At 42.6% G+C, this 18,378-nt stretch overlaps 1 protein-coding gene across 1 annotated transcript in view; it reads left to right on the top strand.

Moving 5' to 3' along the window:
• The window catches only part of LOC135206036 (ras GTPase-activating protein 3-like), a gene marked incomplete in the record, with an annotated part of 518,306 nt that overhangs the window by 411,586 nt on the left and 88,342 nt on the right, over positions 1–18,378 (top strand). The window contains 1 exon segment of the mRNA XM_064237213.1: positions 14,735–14,883. Coding sequence (XP_064093283.1) covers positions 14,735–14,883 — 149 coding nt within the window.

Raw genomic sequence — 18,378 nt, 5'->3', positions numbered from 1 at the left:
CTCTGTTTATGCAATGGACTACTACTGTGCTATCCAAGACTAACCTTATATGAACGTTTTTGGCTAGAGCCAGGCATTTAATAGTCAGAAAAATGGCCATTGCTTCTAGGACATTGATGTGGAACTGGCGGAACATTCCCGACCATGTTCCTTGAACTTTCTTGTATTGTGAGTAACCTATCCAACCGCTCAGAGAGGCGTCCGTATGGATCGTTAGAGACAGCGGAGGGAATTGCAGTGGCACCGACTTGGATAGGCTCCGGCGTTCCGTCCATGGACGGAGCCTTTTCGTTAATATCGGCGGAATTAGTGAGATCTTGTCCCTGAATTTGATGTTGGCTCTCTTTTGCCAGACTCGATTGATATCCTTCAGTCTGGCTTTCAACAGGACGTCCATTATCGAGGCAAACTGCAGCGAACCTAGAATTCTCTCTTGGGTACGATGAGAAGCCTTTTTGTTCTTGAGGAACTGTCTCGTAGCCTTCGCTATCTCCGACCTTCTTGGATGGGAGAGAGAGTTTGTGTGAGTTTAGGTCCCATTGGATTCCCAGCCATTGAAAGCGGGAAGCCGGAACAAGCCGAGATTTTTCCTTGTTTATCTGGAAACCCAGATATTCTAGGAATTCTATCACTTTGGCTGTTGCTTTACAACACTCATCGTCGTTGGTTGCCCAAATGAGCCAGTTGTCTAGGTAAGCTACTAACATTACCCCTCGAGTTCTTAGCTCTTGAACTATCGTCTCTCCTAATTTAGTGAATATTCTGGGTGCTATTTTGAGCCCGAATGGCATAACTCTGAATGAGTAAGCCTGTTATCCTAGCTTGAAGCCTAGGTATGGAGAGAAATTTCTTGCTATCGGAACATGATAGTAAGCGTCTGTAAGATCTATAGAGGTGGTGACGGCCCCACAGGGAAGTATGGTCCGCACCTGCGAGGCGGTCAGCATGAAGTATGAGTTGAGACGGGACAAGTCCAGAATCACTCTTCGTTTGTCCGAGTCCTTTTTTGGTACACTGATCAGATGTCCTTGAAACTCTAGGTGTTTGACTTTCTTTATAGCCTTCTTTTGGAGGAGATCTTTGGCATAGTCTAGTAGGTCTGTCGTTGGAGTCTGGTGAAAACTGACTGGTGGAGGAGGCCCTTTCTCCCATTTCCACCCTAGACCTTTCAACACAATGCTGTGGGCCCACGAACTAAAGGTTCAATGGTCCCGGAAGAGATATAATCTCCCACCCACCTGTGGACTCTCACTGGTTGGCTGCAGGTCTGCTTCCTATGCCTCCTCTGAAGCCTCTGCCTCTAAACCCACCTCGCTGCTGGAAGCCACCTCTGGCCCTGCTACTTCCAGCATGCCTACTGTAGCCGCGAAATGCTCCTCGCGACTTGTAGGAGGCGTTGAAGGCTGGGGAAGCCACCAAGGTTGTTGAGGTTGAGGGTTGCTGAGCTGGCGGAGTTTGAACCAAAACATACTGCTGCTGTGGTTGAGCCTTGGATGTCGAAGGCTTACCGACCGGGGAGACCAGGACCGCCTGGACAACCGTCTGAGGATGAGAGGGCTGGTAAGGATGGAATTTCCTTGGCCTCTTCCTAGGTTTGGATTGGGGTCCGGGGGTATCAAACTTCCTTTTGAAAGGAAGTCCCCAACGGACACGAAGACGCTGGTTGGCTCTAGTCGCCTCATTGAAGACGTTATTGATCGCATCTTCAGGGAACAGGTTGGCGCCCCAGATTGAAGCCTTTATAAGCTTGTTCGGCTCATGCCTTATGGAAGCATTCGCAAAGACATGCTTCCTGCAGGCTCGTCTAGCCACAATAAAGTCGTACAGATCTGACTGGAAGGTCTGTAATGTCTGTAATAGAGACTTCGTGTGGACTCGGAAAAGAGCCTCATTGGCGAACGTCGTAGAGATCAACTCTGCCGAGGTGACTGAGTTGATCGACCTGCCCAATCTACATCTCGCTTCGAATTCTGCTTTGACCAAGGGGTCCGGAATTCTAGGTAGCTTCTCTGCGAAGAGGATGGAGGCACACTCCGGGTCTAGTTTGCCCACCGTGAACGTAGCTGGAGCGTCAGTCCAAAACTCCACATCTGCGGGGAAGAGTAAGGAGGTAGCCTCAGTCTCTTTTAATGCAGGTAAGGGCTTATCCTCTACCGCCGCTTGGAGAGTCAATTCCGCGACCTTTGATGTGCAAGGCGACGGAACTCCTCGCGGAGTCACAAACATTGTGAAGCTACCTTTATGGGGTGTTAACTAAGTATTAACGCATTCCCAATCTGTAGGGTGCGGACCCATGCAGCTTAGGCCTGGTGTCCCTAGGGTAGATCACGGTCTCTTTCTGGACCTTGTCTACTCTGACTAGCACATCTTCTGCTAGTCTAGCATATCCAGGAAATGGAAACGGGAGGCCCTCCGGGAAGAACTCGAAGTCTTCTACCGGTCGGGTTCCACAACCTTCAATCTTTAGTTTCCCATCTGAATACGGGGCATGCAAAGCTAACCGCCATGGGTTGTTGTTGTCAAACGGCGGCAGCTTTGATGCGTCCGGAACTGTCACGGTCTGTGCCGTGGTCCCGGACTGGAGGATTCCGGACACTAATTCCTCCTGGGCTCTGATCCTCTCTGTCAGGGACAGTATAGATTGACCCGAGGTCTCCAGGCCCGAATTGAGTCGAGTGGACACCAACTCAAGCTTATTATCAACCACTTTGCTCATCTTCATCATGAGAAGATTAGCGAATTCCTTCTGGTCAAAGCCGGACTCCGTCGGCTTGGTTCTGGAGGTCTTGGCTCTCGACCCCTTGGGAGGGGGAGAAGCCTTGGAAGAGGGAGGCTTAGAAGTAGAAGTCGACGGCTTGGGGGCCGAGGACGACTTAGCCAAACCCGCCAGAGCAGGTTTGGATCCCTTTGGAAGGGATCTCGTCTTCCATATCTTGATTTTGGGAATGACCGAGGCCGATCTATCCCAAGAGCGGGCAAACTTAGAGAAGCTCAGGAAGGAAGAGGAAGAAGGAGGAGTTGGGCTAAAAAGGAGACTACCTGGCTCACTTACCTTCCTGCCTTCACAGTGATATGAAAATCATAAACATGCATAAAATCAAGTGCATAGCTGGTTAACATCGAAAAACAATAAGGCATGCATGCATAAAATCATGAGAGAGAGAGGACTCGCTCTCTCTACAATGTTAGCATACTATAGGCTAATTGGAAGCTCAAATACACTACACACATATAAAAAACATAATAAACAATACGCACGAAGGGGAACGAACATGCTCCTGAGGACTGAGGAGAAAGCCAAAAGCTAAAAGTATGAAATAAACAATAAATTAAGGACCCCAGAGGACGTCGGGAGCGCGTTAGAGCCTACGATGTATAAATAAAATTCGTAAATCAGAATTCCAGATACGGCAGGAGTTATGAAAAGCACGGAAACACGAAAAAACAGTAAAATAAAACCGTGAGCAAGTGTAATCATAAATAAACAAAGAAAATAAATAACGCACGCATCTGATGATGCGCCCAAGATGGCGGATGAAATAGCGTCACCCTGGTTCTGGGGCTAAATAGGCAAAAAAAGGGAATGCATCGTGACCACACGGATTACAAAAACGCAAAATGGAATACTCAACTTGGATGAAGAAGCAAGGAGCTCTACAACAGACATAGCTTCGACAAAAGAAAACACAAGGGGGAGCAGCGAAGACACATGCGAACACAATGCAGCTAATTACAGGAATGAAGATGCCGGGCGTGGGTAGTAGTAGTAGCGAGCGGAAGGTGGAAGGGGTAGTCTTTGTAACAGCTCTCGCCGTGGGAGGGACTTTGAAAGGAATCTTCTAATTGGCAGAAGTCCTGTGGTAGTGGCCACCACTCGCCCCTGTGCTTAAACCGACGCCCTTGGGTGATCGAGCTGAAGGTAGTAACTTCAGCATTCCATTTTAGCTTTTTCTCTGGTATATTTAAAATCTATGTATACTTAAAATGCGAGCTACAGGTACATTTCACCGGCAGACACAGGTCAAACCCAGAATATATATATATATATATATATATATATATATATATATATATATATATATATATATATATATATATATATATATATATATATATATATAATATATATATATATATATATATATATATATATATATATATATATATATATATATATATATATATATATATATAGTATATATATATATATATATATATATATATATATATATATATATATATATATATATAATATATATATATATATATATATATATATATATATATATATATATATATATATATATATATAATATATATATATATATATACATATTATATATATATATATATATATATATATATATATATATATATATATATATGTGTGTGTGTATATATATAAATTTTTGCACCATTTTATATTAGCTGTTACATAGAGCATTGTATATGAAAATGTGTGCAATTTCATGTAGAATACAACCAAAAACAACTCATGGTTGTAGCTTTTATCAGTTTTGAGATATTTTCATATAAATAACGATAAGTGCAAAAATTTTAGCCTTCAGTCAACTTTGACTCTACTGAAATGGTCAAAAAATGCAATTGTAAGCTAAAACTTATATTCTAGTAATATTTAATCATTTACCTTCATTTTGCAACAAATTGGAAGTCTCTAGCACAATATTTCAATTTATGGTGAATTTATGAAGAAAACTTTTTCCTTACTTCCGCGCTGAACTGAATATGATCCGGATCTCTGGATAAAGCCGACAGTTCTGAAATTCTAGCTCCTGAGGCCAAGCTTAATAAAAATAGGGTTTTTCTTAAGAGCATTATAAACGAGCATGTGTCATTATTGGTTTCTGAAGCCAGCTTTAGAACATCGTTTAAGAACCACGATACTGACGTAGGCCTTACAGAAGGTCTAAGTCTAGCACACGCCTTGGGAATAGACGAGAAGTAAGAATCTGTCAAGTCTATGTTGAACCCAAGTTGAAAAATCTTTTTCAAGGCTGACTTGTTTGTCGTAATTGTGCTAGCTGCTAAGCCTTTTTCAAATAAGGATCTGAAAAAGGATATAGCTGAATTGATTGTCATGATCCTAATATCTGATTCTTTCAGGAAGGTTGCTAACTTTTTGACAGCAGCATCATACTGTCTCGAAGTTGAATCTCTTTTATTGGATTCCAAGAAGAGAATATTCTGAGGGTCAATATTCGCATCCCTTTTCGCTGCAAACTTCATGAAATCCATAAAGTTAGGGTTTTGAGAATCCCTGAGGAAGCGAACACAGTCTTCGTTTGTACTGACTGGGAGAGCCTGGGATTGGGGATCCGAAGAGGGCGAAGACCCAGTTCCAGAATGAGAGGGTACCAATTGCTCTTCGGCCAGTCTGGGGCTACTAGAGCCACTTGACCCTTGAATGTCCTGAGTTTGTTTAAGACCTTCATGAGAAGATTCACTGGAGGAAAGACATAAATCTTCTCCCAGTTGTTCCAGTTTAGAGCCAGGGCGTCCGTGGCATAGGCCAGAGGGTCCAGGTTGGGGGCCACATAACACGGGAGTTTGTGGTTCGCTTGAGATGCGAAGAGATCCACCTGTAGACCTGGAACTCTCTGAAGAATCCATTGGAACGAACTGTTGTCCAGTGACCATTCCGACTCTAGAGGTACTGATCGGGATAGAGCATCTGCTATGACGTTTCTCACTCCAGCTATATGAGTGGAGGAGAGATGCCAACTGAACTTGTCCGCCAGGGAGAAGATGGCTACCATGACATGATTTAGATGACGTGACCTGGAGCCTCCTCTGTTTACACAATGTACTACCACTGCGCTGTCCAGGACTAGCTTTATGTGGGAGTACTTTGGCGGACGTAACCTTTATTTTTAGTCAAGAACACTGCCATTGCTTCCAGTACGTTTATATGGAACTGACGGAACTGAGGTGACCACGTTCCTTGAAACCTTCTTGAACTGGGAATATCCTCCCCAACCGCTTAATGAAGCGTCTGTGTGGATGGTGATCCTGGTGGAGGAAACTGAAGGGGCACTGACACCGACAAGTTCTTGACTTTCGCCCACGGCCGGAGTCGATTCTTTAGAATCAGAGGGACTGAGGATAATTTGTCCCTGGACCTGACATTTGCTCGTGAGCGCCAGATTCTGGTTAGGTCTTTCAGTTTGGCTTTCATTAGGATGTTCGTCACTGATGCAAACTGGAGAGAACCCAGGATCCTTTCCTGAGATCTTCTTGATGCCAGTTTGTGACTCAGAAATTGCTTGACTGACTTCGCTATTTGGCCTTCCTTTGGATGATGGAATCGACAGAGGTATGGGAGGATAGATTACATTGAATGCCTAGCCACTGAAAGTTTGACTCTGGAGTGAGTCTTGACTTGGTCCTGTTTATCTTGAAGCCTAGATATTCCAGGAACTGAATCACTTTCAGTGTTGCTTTGTTGCATTCCTCGACTGTTGAAGCCCAGATCAACCAATCGTCGAGATACGCTACTACCATAACCCCTTGCGATCTGAGTTGTTGAACTACTACTTCCGCCAGCTTCGTAAACACCCTGGGTGCTACGTTGAGCCCGAAAGGAACTACCTTGAAGGAGAATGTCTGGTCTCCTATCTTGAAGCCCAGATACGGACGGAAGTGTCTTGCAATAGGGATATGATAGTAAGCGTCTGTAAGATCGATAGAGGTGGTGACGGCCCCACGGGAAGTAAGGTCCACACCTGCGAGATCGTGAGCATCTTGAACTTGTCGCAGCGAATGGCTAAGTTTAAGCGGGACAAGTCTAAGATTACCCTTCTTTTTTGTGAGCCTTTTCTTTGGCACGCTGAACAAGCGTCCTTGAAATTTTAACCTTTTGACTCTCGCTATAGCTCCTTTCTGAAGGAGATCCTCCGCATACTCCGTCAATTCCTTGGAAGGAAGTTGGCGGAAAGGTCTGGATGGGGGTGGGTTCGCTAACCAGCTCCAACCCAGGCCTTTTGACACAATGCTCTGAGCCCACTTGCTGAAGTTCCACCGGTGGCGAAAGTGAAACAGCCTCCCTCCTACCTGAAATTCCTCATTGGTTCTGGTAGCCTCCTCGGCCTCCCCATGAAATGTTTTCCCCTATTAAAGGGACCTCCCGATCCTCTCCCACGAAAGGGTCGCTTACCTCTGCCTCCCTTACCCGAGCGGTCATACTTCTGTGAAGCTTGACCCTCGAAGACCTGGTTGTAGGCTGGAGAGAGGGCGTAAGAGGTGGAGGGCTGAGGCTGAGGGGAGATAACATAAATCGGCTGCGATTGAGCCTTTGAGGTGGAAGGTTGGGCTGTTTGCACCAAGGGAACAGCCGGAACTTGCTGAGAAAAGCGTGGCTGCTTTTTCTGGTAGGGCTGGAAACGTCTAGGTTTCCTTTGAGCCTTACCCTTACCGGCTTGATCCTGTCGTCTCTTGGCCGTAAGACCCCAACGGTCCTTAAGGCTCTGGTTCAATCTCGCTGGCGACACGAGCCAATCGCCCAGAAATAGATTTTTCCTTACGTCAAAATCCCTTTTTTTTGTCCAATTGTCGTAATGTTTGAACCATTTTAAATTAGCTGTTACATAAAGTTTTATATATGGAAATGTGCACAATTTCATGTAGAATACAATCAAAAACAATCCATGGTTGTAGCTTTTTTCAGTTTTGAAATGTTTTCATATAAATAACGATAAGGGCCAAAATTTCAACCTTCGGTCAACTTTGACTTGACCGAAATGGTCAAAAAATGCAATTGTAAGCTAAAACTCTTTCATTCTAGTAATATTTAATCATTTACCTTTATTTTGCAACAAATTGGAAGTCTAGCACAATATTTCGATTTATGATGAATTTATGAAAAAAAAAAAACATTTTCCTTATGTCCGCGCAGTAACTCTTCCGAAAAAAATCAGAAATTTTTTCATCCGATTGTCGTAATGTTTGCACCATTTTAAATTAGCCGTTGCATAAAGTTTTCTATATGAAAATGTGGGCAATTTCATGTAGAACACAACAAAAAACTACACATGGTTGTAGATTTCATCAGTTTTGAAATATTTTCATATAAATAACTAAGTGCCAAAATTTCAACCTTCGGTCAACTTTGACTCGACCGAAATGGTCAAAAAACGCAATTGTAAGCTAAAACTATTACATTCTAATAATATTCAATCATTTACCTTTATTGTGCAACGCAACAAATTGGAAGTGTCTAGCACAATATTTCGAAGTATGGTGAATTTATGAAAAAAACATTTTCCTTATGTCCGCGCGGTAACTTTCGAAAAAATCATAAATGTTTTCTTCCAATTGTCGTAATGTTTGCACCATTTTAAATTAGCCGTTACATAAAGTTTTATATATGAAAATGTGCGCAATTTCATGTAGAATACAACTAAAAACAACCCATGGTTGTAGCTTTTATCAGTTTTAAAACATTTTCATATAAATAACGATAAATGGAAAAAATTTTACCTACGGTCAAATTTAACTTGACTGAAATGGTCGAAAACTGCAATTATAAGCTACAACACTTACATTCTAGTAATATTCAAACAATTACATTCATTTTGCAACAAATTGGAAGTCTCTAGCACAATATTTAGATTTATGGTGAATTTTTGAAAACTGCTTTTTTTTTATGTCCGCCCGTTACGAATTTATGCATCATATTGTGATAATATTTTTTCTGTGTTGCCCTGATCGTTTTACAATTTGTTATATACCAAAATCATTGCAATTTATTGTACAATACAACGAAAAAATAATTAACTTATTAGCTTTAACCATATATTCTAATATTTATATATGATAATGATCATTTTTTCATTTCTGATGGTTGCATACTAAACTTCAGGCAATGACAAAAAAAAAGGAGCCAAAAATGAACTCTTAATCTTGAAAATTAAGTATGCTGTGATTTTTTGAAAAAACGTTTTTTCCGCTTCGTCGTTCACTCGCGAACGCCGCCGGCATACGGGGGACACTTTAGGAAATACCGGCTTGGCGTTTAAGGGTTAACTAACAAGCATTTGGCTGCTTAAGCAAAAGAAACTTAAAGGAAACAAGGCTGATTTAAACTTGATAAATAAAAACAACAAAAACTACATTAATGTAATAATATAATATACATACATTATACAATATATATATATATATATATAGATAGTATATATATATATATATATATATCTATATATATATTATATATATATATATATATATATATATATAGATAGATATATATAGGATATATATATAGAGTATATATATATATATGCTAAATGTCTGAGAGAGAGAGACGAGAGAGAGAGACGAGAGAGAGAGAGAGAGACGATGAGGGGAGAGAGCAGACGAGAGAGAGAGAGAGAGAGAGAGAGAGAGAGAGAGAGAGAGAGAGAGAGAGAGAGAGTGTTTATACATTAAAGCACAATGACTTGCTTGGGACAAGAATTCAAAGGCAACTACGATTGAAGCACAATGACTTGCTTGGGACAAGAATTCAAAGGCAACTACGTATAACTGGGAGAAGAATGTTAAAATTTGCCTATGTATATGAAATTTGGATTTTAAATATTTTTTACAATGATTAGAGAGAGAGTAACGCCTCAGTGGCGTGGTTGGTATGGTGTTTGCGTCCCACCTTGGTAGTCGCGGGTTCGATTCCTGGCCATTCCATTGAGGAGTGAGAGATGTGTATTTCTGGTGAAAGAAGTTCATTTTCGACGTGGTTAGGAAGTCACGTAAAGCCGTTGGTCCCGTTGCTGAATAACCACTGGTTCCATGCAACGTAAAAGCACCATACAAACAAAACAAACAATGATTAGAGATGAAACATCAAAAGTGATAAAATATTCTCTTGTGTACTGTTACAATATGTATGATAATCATAGTGAACTAAACTTCTAATGAAAAATGGTACGGTAAATCAGACAAAGCAAAAAATATGACAACCCATCCTTCATGATCTGCTGTGAACTTACTGGATTTGTTTATATGTGTTGTTTTATGTCTATGGTACAGTAATTAATATTATTTTCATTAGAATTACATGTACAGGCAGTACTGACATGCAAGAGAGAGAGAGATCTGCAAACAAAAGTATCTTTTCCACCGTTATCACTACACTAGGGGTCAATTGCCTGATCCTCCACCAAACCTCTTCTCAATATATCTTCCTTCACTTTATCTCGCCATCTAATTCTGTCTCCTTCTTGATCTTCTTCCTCTTAACAGGTTCCACCCAAGCCCTCTTCACTCTCTCCTCAGCATCCATCCTCAACACATGCTTATACCATTTCAGTCATGGCTCTCTTATCATCTCTGTAATCTTTACTAAGTTTGGCCTTCTTCTTATTTCATCATTTTCCAATATCTCAAGCAGCAATATTCCAACAATCCACCTCAGCATTCTCATCTCTGTTATCTCAAGCTTTACTTCCTCTTTTTTATTTAGAGCTCATGTCTCAGCTCCATACATTTAACACTGGTCTTATCACTGTGTTATATATCTTGACTTTTAGCTTGATTAGCATTTTCTTAAAACATACCACTCCAGCTACCTCTCTCCACTTCCCCCTTGCAGCTTTTATCCTACAGTCAGCTTCACCCTCACATCCTCCTCCTTGGCTTAAAGTAGATATATGCAAACAAAAGTATATTATCTAACACTTCATCTTTACTTTCCTATGGCTTCTGCACAAAACTAATATATTTTGTGAATGAATAGTACATTTATGATAAAAAATTATGTACTGGACTTATTGCAGTACTGTTGTAATATTAATGTGTAAACACTGTTTTTTTTGTCTTTTGAAAAATGTTTATCAAAATGTTAACCCCCCCCCCCCCTGGTTTAACAAGTTTCATATTTTTGCGGTCCACTTTATCTTGGAGTTTTGTGGAACACATTATTCACTTTTCCACAGGTAAAATTTCAATTATTTGCAGATTTTTCTTTGGGTAGTATCTAAGATTATCACTAATCTGTTTTTTTTTTTACATAGAGCAATGCTGTATTCACTAATTACTGTATTGAGCATCTGATTTAGCCCTGGTCACCTGACCGCCTGAACATAACCCCAGATATTTACCCACACTAGGGAAAGTTTTTTAAAATATCAACATTACCAATGCTGCAGGTAAACACTGTTCACTGAGTTACCTGCCTACCGTTGGTAACACTGGTGCCAGAAACCGGCTGGCAGGGGGTTCCCCCCTTCAATTGCTTCTTGTTAGCTCACCTGACAGGATGCACCCTGTTGTAAGTGAACATTTTTGGTCACTTAGCCCGAACCCCACGGTTTTGGATATAGATCTGTTGTTGACCCCCTTGACTTCGTTTTGATTTACGTTTTGGATTACTCCTCTGGAATTCTGCTGTTTTAAGACGTTGATGGACTCATCCGGGATTATGGATTCATCAACTGAGGATACCTCTTCAGCCATCCCTTCGAAACCAGCCCCTTCTACAACACACTCAGAGCAGCCCAGCAATGATGATGTGGGAGCACACTGGTCCTGTTTGGCCTACAAACGAAGGATGAGCACTTTAAGACACGATTGACATTCTGTGTGTATTATTTGTAGAAAGGTACAATGTAGATTGAATCAAAGATGTAATAAATGTAGGGACTGGTTGGCAGATCAGATGGAAGGCTATTTGAAACATAGGTAGGTGCTAGCAGCCAAAAGCAAGCGTAGGAAAGCTACTGAGCCTAAGAAGGCAGATACAGAGGATCTAGACTCAGTACTTTTCAGAAGACTAGAGGATAGGCTGTCTTCAAGAATGACTAGTCTATTAACAAATTAATGGCAAAATTGAACGAAGACAAAGATTCTGGTAATAGGGAAACAATTACCAATTGTTCTCCTGCCTGTTCCAGAACCACCTCTAACGGGTGCTGGGGGTCATGGAGAACCACAAACCCAGAGTAGGGTCTGCCGGCTCCCCCGGCGCGGAGCAGGCAGTGTCAGTAGCTGAAGTCCCCTTTTTCCCCAAAATTGTAAGTGGTAAAAGCAATTTAGCATTAGGTGAGACTAAGACAGTTAGGGATCCAAAGGTAGAGGTATTGGAGAAGTTGCAAGGACAGCTTCCCTTGGGTTCAGATTTCAACCCAGGTAGATCTGGGTCCCCTTTGGATCCCTTGGAATTTTTGGTCCCTTTGACTAGTGTGCCACTCTTTAAGTCTGTTAAGCCTTCCATAGATTTGATAGAGTCAGGGTCTGTAGTAGAGAGTAGAGAGGACATTCCTTCTTCGTCCAAGGTTCCTTTCCCTTTGGGGGCTAATTCGGAGGGCCTGTCGGGTGAGAGCTCTTTGGAGAGTATCTCGTTTAATTTGGCAAGAGTATAATGCCAATTGGTTTGGCCTTTCTCTAGAGTACAGACTGTTATTCAGACAGTGCTTTCATCAGGGAGTTTCTAACATTCGGGACCATGTTCTTAGGAATTTCCCTGAATTTACCAAAGAAATGTGTCTGGATTACCAAGGGGGGAGTGAATCGGTGTATTTTCTGCCCCTTAAAAGGTTGGCTTCATCTCCTTCTTTCTCCTTCACTTCCTCTTCGCTGTATCCAACTGTCTCAGACGTTTCTCCTCATTCTTTACCAACTAAAATAGCTTCTCAGGACTTGTCTCTTTCTTCCTTCTTGAGTCACACTTCGGTGCTTCTTTTGGTACTCCATCAGTATGTTCTTAAGCATCTCCCACGTGTGTGTCTCCAAGGATGTCCTTTTCTTCAGGACAAGTTTTGTCTTGACTTTCCAGTATTCTGCGTTCGGACGGGACCTGGTCATGAGGTCTGGTTCAAACCAGCTGGCAGGTTTGAGCAACGAGTTGTTGGGGATGGATCAAGCGCTTTCAGCACCTTTGAGAGAAGTGTCTTTGGTCCCTCAGATCCCCACAGATATGCTTTCCGCAGCGTTTCCGGGGTGGATGGTAATGTGAGTGATAACAGCGGCACAAGATCAGGCCCTAAGAACCAGATATATTCAAAGAAATAACATCTCTCCCATATGTAGGAAGTGCAATACGAAAAAGGAAGCCATAAAAACCACATAGCAAGTGGATGTCCGGCACTTGCACAGAACCAGTACAAAAAGAGGCATGATTCAGTGGCAAAAGCCCTCCACTGGAGCCTGTGCAAGAAACATCAGCTACCTTGCAGTTATAAGTGGTTCGAGCACCAACCTGGAGTGATAGAAAACAATCAGGCAAAGATCCTCTGGGACTATGGTATCAGAACAGATGGGGTGATACATGCAAGTAGATCAGACGTGACGTTAATTGACAAAATCAAGAAGAAAGTATCACTCATTAATGTCGCTATACCATGGGACATCAGAGTTGAAGAAAAAGAGGGGAAAAATGGATAAGTATCAAGACCTAAAAATAGAAATAAGAAGGATATGGGATATGCCAGTGGAAATTGTACTCATAATCATAGGAACACTAGGCACGATCCCAAGATCCTTGAAAAGGAATCTTGAAAAACTAGAGGCTGAAGTAGCTCCAGGACTCATGCAGAAGAGTGTGATCCTAGAAACAGCACACATAGTAAGAAAAGTGATGGACTCCTAAGGAGACAGGATGCAACCCGGAACCCCACACTATAAATACCACCCAGTCAAATTGGAGGACTGTGATAGACCAAAAAAAAAAAAATTTTAATAATGATAATAATTAAAATAATACTGTGCCTGTAATGATAGTAATTGGGTTAAATAATAACTCAGAGAGAGAGAGAAAGAGACTTGTGGAAAGGAACAGGTTTTGAAACTTTGGCAGGTAATAACTGGTCTTCTCCTCACCTTAAGTTTAGGAGGGACCCAAGGGACCCCTTTATAGTATTCAAGGGACCTCTGTATAGCGAACCTCGTTGGTTAGTGCAGCTCATAAACTGGTTTTCTCACCTCTTATAGATACAATGCTCAGTAATTATATACATATTGAAATGATATTAAAGTGATATTGAAATATTAAAATGATGTTAAAGTGAAATTGAAATATTTAAGTGACATTGAAGTGTTTTAGGATGGTAGTTTAAGGTGTATTTTGTGTTTGAGCTATTAAAATACCAGCAGTTATAAGCATTTTTAGAGGGGGGTCTTTGGTGTTTGAACTATTAAAATTGGCATTTATTAGTGTTTTTAGAGGAGGGTTTCAGTCTTCATGGGTGGGAGTGGTCCCTATCCCCTGCAAATACCGGGGTTGACGTGTTTCTCTTAAATTGCATGCAAAGTATAAAATGGACATTAGTTTCAATTTGAAATCTTTGTGGATTTGCTGTTAGCTGTAAGATATCTAGAATGTATTCAAGAGCAGGTAATAAATAAGATTGAGTCTTTATTATTTAAAGGACTTTGTTACATATCAGAAAGGCCTGACTACAAAAGTCTGTTAAGTTGTAGTGTTACTACTTATGTTTACATTAACGGTACTCAATCATAAGTTATTTTGGACCAGAAAACTTTTTAATGTATTTTGTTATTTCAAGACCAATTTTTGGCTCTTTTATTTTTTTAACTACCATCACATGGTTTTACCCCAAAATCTTTTACAATATAAAAATGCTTAGGTACCATAAATTTTTATATGGAATATATTGTGCATTTATTAGTTGTTAATGTAAAAACAACTATATTAATGTAATAATAATATTAACCCTTGATTAGTGTGTATCGTTGAATTGTTACATAATACATTTTTTGACAGTTGTAAAGCGACAAGTGAACAAGCACCAGGATGCAGTGCTGTTTCAAATTTGGAATGTGACTTGAAGATTCATATAGATAGTGACAGGGAGATGGAACGTTTATGGGCACTTTTGATGGATAATTTGGCCAGTTTAGAAAAACTGCGGGGTAAGTGTATCCATTGGGCCTTAAAGTTGTAAGTAAACAGTGCATATGTATATCAGTTTTATAGTAGAGTGCACTTAAGAGGTATAATGTAATATATAGTATATTGCGTAGTGTATTTTGGGAGACTTATTTTCAAATAAATATACATTTGAAATTATTAAAAAAATGGAAAATTTACTTATATTTTTTGCAAGTTTTGTATTGCTGTATTTGGCATCAGTGACCATTGTTGTCAATTTTCCAGTATCAGAGATCAACTTATCTGTTGACAATTGGATGCATTGTTAGGTACTACATTGGTCACCTGTAATAGTTAATAAAGTATGTTGTGTAAGAAATGTATAGTTATGTGCTCAGAGATGAAATTAGATACCTTGAAATTCATTATTTTGGTTTATTTGTTGTAACGGTAACTGTTATTTTTATTTCAGTCAAATTTGTGGAAGGCAGTGAAAAATATAATCCTATATCTAAGGAATCTCTTAATATTAATGTACTAGTGTTTCATGATTAGAATATGAAACTTAGTGAAAATTAATGAAGTACATTTAAGTCTTCTATTTATTTTGTGTTTGACTAGTATTTTGCTAAGTTGAAAGTAACGGAAATCTATTGCCATTTAAAACCAAATTGTTGAATGTTGTTTTCACTCCTGGGAAGTTGTCTAATATACTTGTATTCTGCTCACAAAAAACTCCTATAAAAATACAAACCACTGCCTTCTTTTTTAGGAGACATCCTTCGGTACAAGCTGGAACATTCATTGAACTTGGTAACAAGGTGGTTAACTGTTGGTATAGGGAATAGCCCTCACTCACCTGCCAACACTGGTGAGTGGGGAAATAGCCCTCGCTCACCTACCAACACTGGTGAGTGGGGAAAAATAGCCCTCACTCACCTGCCAACACTGGTGAGTCGGGAAATAGCCCTCACCCACCTACCAACACTGGTGATTGGGGGAATAGCCCTCACCCACCTACCAATACTGGTGAGTGGGGAAATAGCCCTCACTCAACTGCCAACACTGGTGATTGGGGGAATAGCCCTCACCCACCTACCAACACTGGTGATTGGGGGAATAGCCCTCACCCACCTACCAATACTGGTGAGTGGAGAAATAGCCCTCACTCAACTGCCAACACTGGGGAAATTGCCCTCACTCATGTACTAATACTGGTGAAGTGGGGAGGGGGAAATAGGCCCTTCCAAAAAAACCACCCCCCCACCCCACAACCCTGGTTTGGAGTTGGGAAAGCCTCCCCCTTTCCACCCCTACCCAAAAAAAACAACTGGTGGGTGGGAGGGAATAGCCCAACAACCAAATTCCTTAAAAAAAACCAACCCCACGGGGTGAGTGGAGGAATAGCCCTCACCCATTCCCTACCAACAACCTGGTGGAAGGGGGCGGAAGGAAATAAAGGGGGGGCCCTTTCAACCCTCCCACCTAACCAAAATGGGTTGGGGAATAGGCCTTCCAAAACCCCACCTGGGCCCCAACCCCCACCTCCCAGTGAGTGGAGGAGGAATAGCCTCTCACCCACCTACCAACACTGGTGAATCTGGGGGAATAGCCCCATTCACCCACCCATACCCAACCACTGGGAGTGGGATTGGGGGAAAAGGCCCCTCACCCACCTACCAACACTGGTGATTGGAGGAATAGCCCTCACCCACCTACCAATAACTGGTTGGGGGAGTGGCGGAAATAGCCCTCCCACCTCACTTGGGGGCCAACACTGGTGGAATTTGCCCCTCCAACATTGGTAATAATACTGGTGAGGTGGAGGAATAGCCCTCCACCCACCACAACTGGTGAGTGGGGGAAATAGCCCTCCCACTCACCCCTCACCAAAACACTGGTGGGTGGAGGAATAGCCCTCACCCATCTACCAACACTGGTGAGTGGAGGAATAGCCCTCACCCACCTACCAACACTGGTGAGTGGAGGAATAGCCCTCACCCACCTACCAACACTGGTGATTGGGGGAATAGCCCTCACCCACCTACCAATTCACTGGTGATGGGGAATAGCCCTCACCCACCTACCAACACTGGTGAGTAGGGGAATAGCCCTCACCCACCTACCTAACCAAAACTGGTGGATTGGAGGAATAGGCCTCACCCACCTACAACACTGGTGGAAGTAGGGGATGCCCTCACCCACCTACCAACACTGGTGAGTGGAGGAATAGCCCTCACCCACCTACCAACACTGGTGAGTGGAGGAATAGCCCTCACCCACCTACCAACACTGGTGAGTGGAGGAATAGCCCTCACCCACCTACCAACACTGGTGAGTGGAGGAATAGCCCTCACCCACCTACCAACACTGGTGAGTGGAGGAATAGCCCTCACCCACCTACCAACACTGGTGAGTAGGGGAATAGCCCTCACCCACCTACCAACACTGGTGAGGGATAGGGGGAATAGCCCTCATGCCACCTACCAACACTGGTGAGTAGAGGAAATAGCCCATCACCCACCTTACCAACACGTGGTGAGTAGGATGGAATAGCCCTCACCCACCTACCAACCACCTGGTGAGTAAGGAATAGCCCGCAACCCACCTACCACTGGGGAGTAGGGAGGAAATAGCCCTCACCCACCTTACCAAAACACCCTGTGTGAGGAGGAATAGCCCTCAGCCCAGCCTACCAACACTGGTGAGTTGGAGGGAATAAGCCCTCACCCAACCTACCAACAACTGGTGAGAGGGGGATAGGCCTCACCCACGCTACCAAGCACGGTGGCATAGGGGGAAATAGCCCGTTCACCCACTTCCGAACACCTGGTGAGTTGGGGGATAGCCCTTTCCCCACTAACCAACATGGTGAGTAGGAGGAATAAGCCCTCACCCACCCTACAACCCACTGCCGTGAGTGCAGAGGAATAGCCCTCACCCCTAACCAACATGTGGTGAGTAGGAGGAATAGCCCTCACCCACCTACCGAACACCTTGTGAGTAGAGGAATAGCCCTCACCCACTACCAAACACTGGTGAGTTAGAAGGGGAATAGGCCCTCACGCCACCTACCGAACCGAACCTGGTGAGTGAGGGAATAGCCCGCATCACCACCTACCAACACTGGTGAGTTGGAGGGAATAGCCTCATCCACCTAAACCCAAACACTGGTGAGTGGAGGGAATAGCCCTCACCCACCTACCTAACCAACCCTGGAGTTAGAGGAATAGCCATCACCCACCTACCAACAACTGGTGAGTAGGGAATAGAAAACCCCTCACCCACCCTACCACCACTGGTGAGTAGGGAGAATTAGCCCTCACCACCATACCAACACTGGTGAGTGGAGGAATAGCCCTCACCCACCTACCAACACTGGTGAGTGGAGGAATAGCCCTCACCCACCTACCAACAGCTGGGTGATGGGAATAGGCCTCACCCAGCCTACCAACAGCGGGATTGGCAGGAAATAGGGGCCCTCAACCCACCTACCAACACTTGGTGAGTTGGAGGAATTAAAGCCCTCACCCACT

This window comes from Macrobrachium nipponense, chromosome 11 (assembly GCF_015104395.2).
Source record: "Macrobrachium nipponense isolate FS-2020 chromosome 11, ASM1510439v2, whole genome shotgun sequence".
NCBI classification, from domain to species: domain Eukaryota; kingdom Metazoa; phylum Arthropoda; class Malacostraca; order Decapoda; family Palaemonidae; genus Macrobrachium; species Macrobrachium nipponense.
The sequence above is the reverse complement of the archived record's forward strand: the minus strand, read 5'-3'. Positions and strand labels throughout refer to the sequence as shown.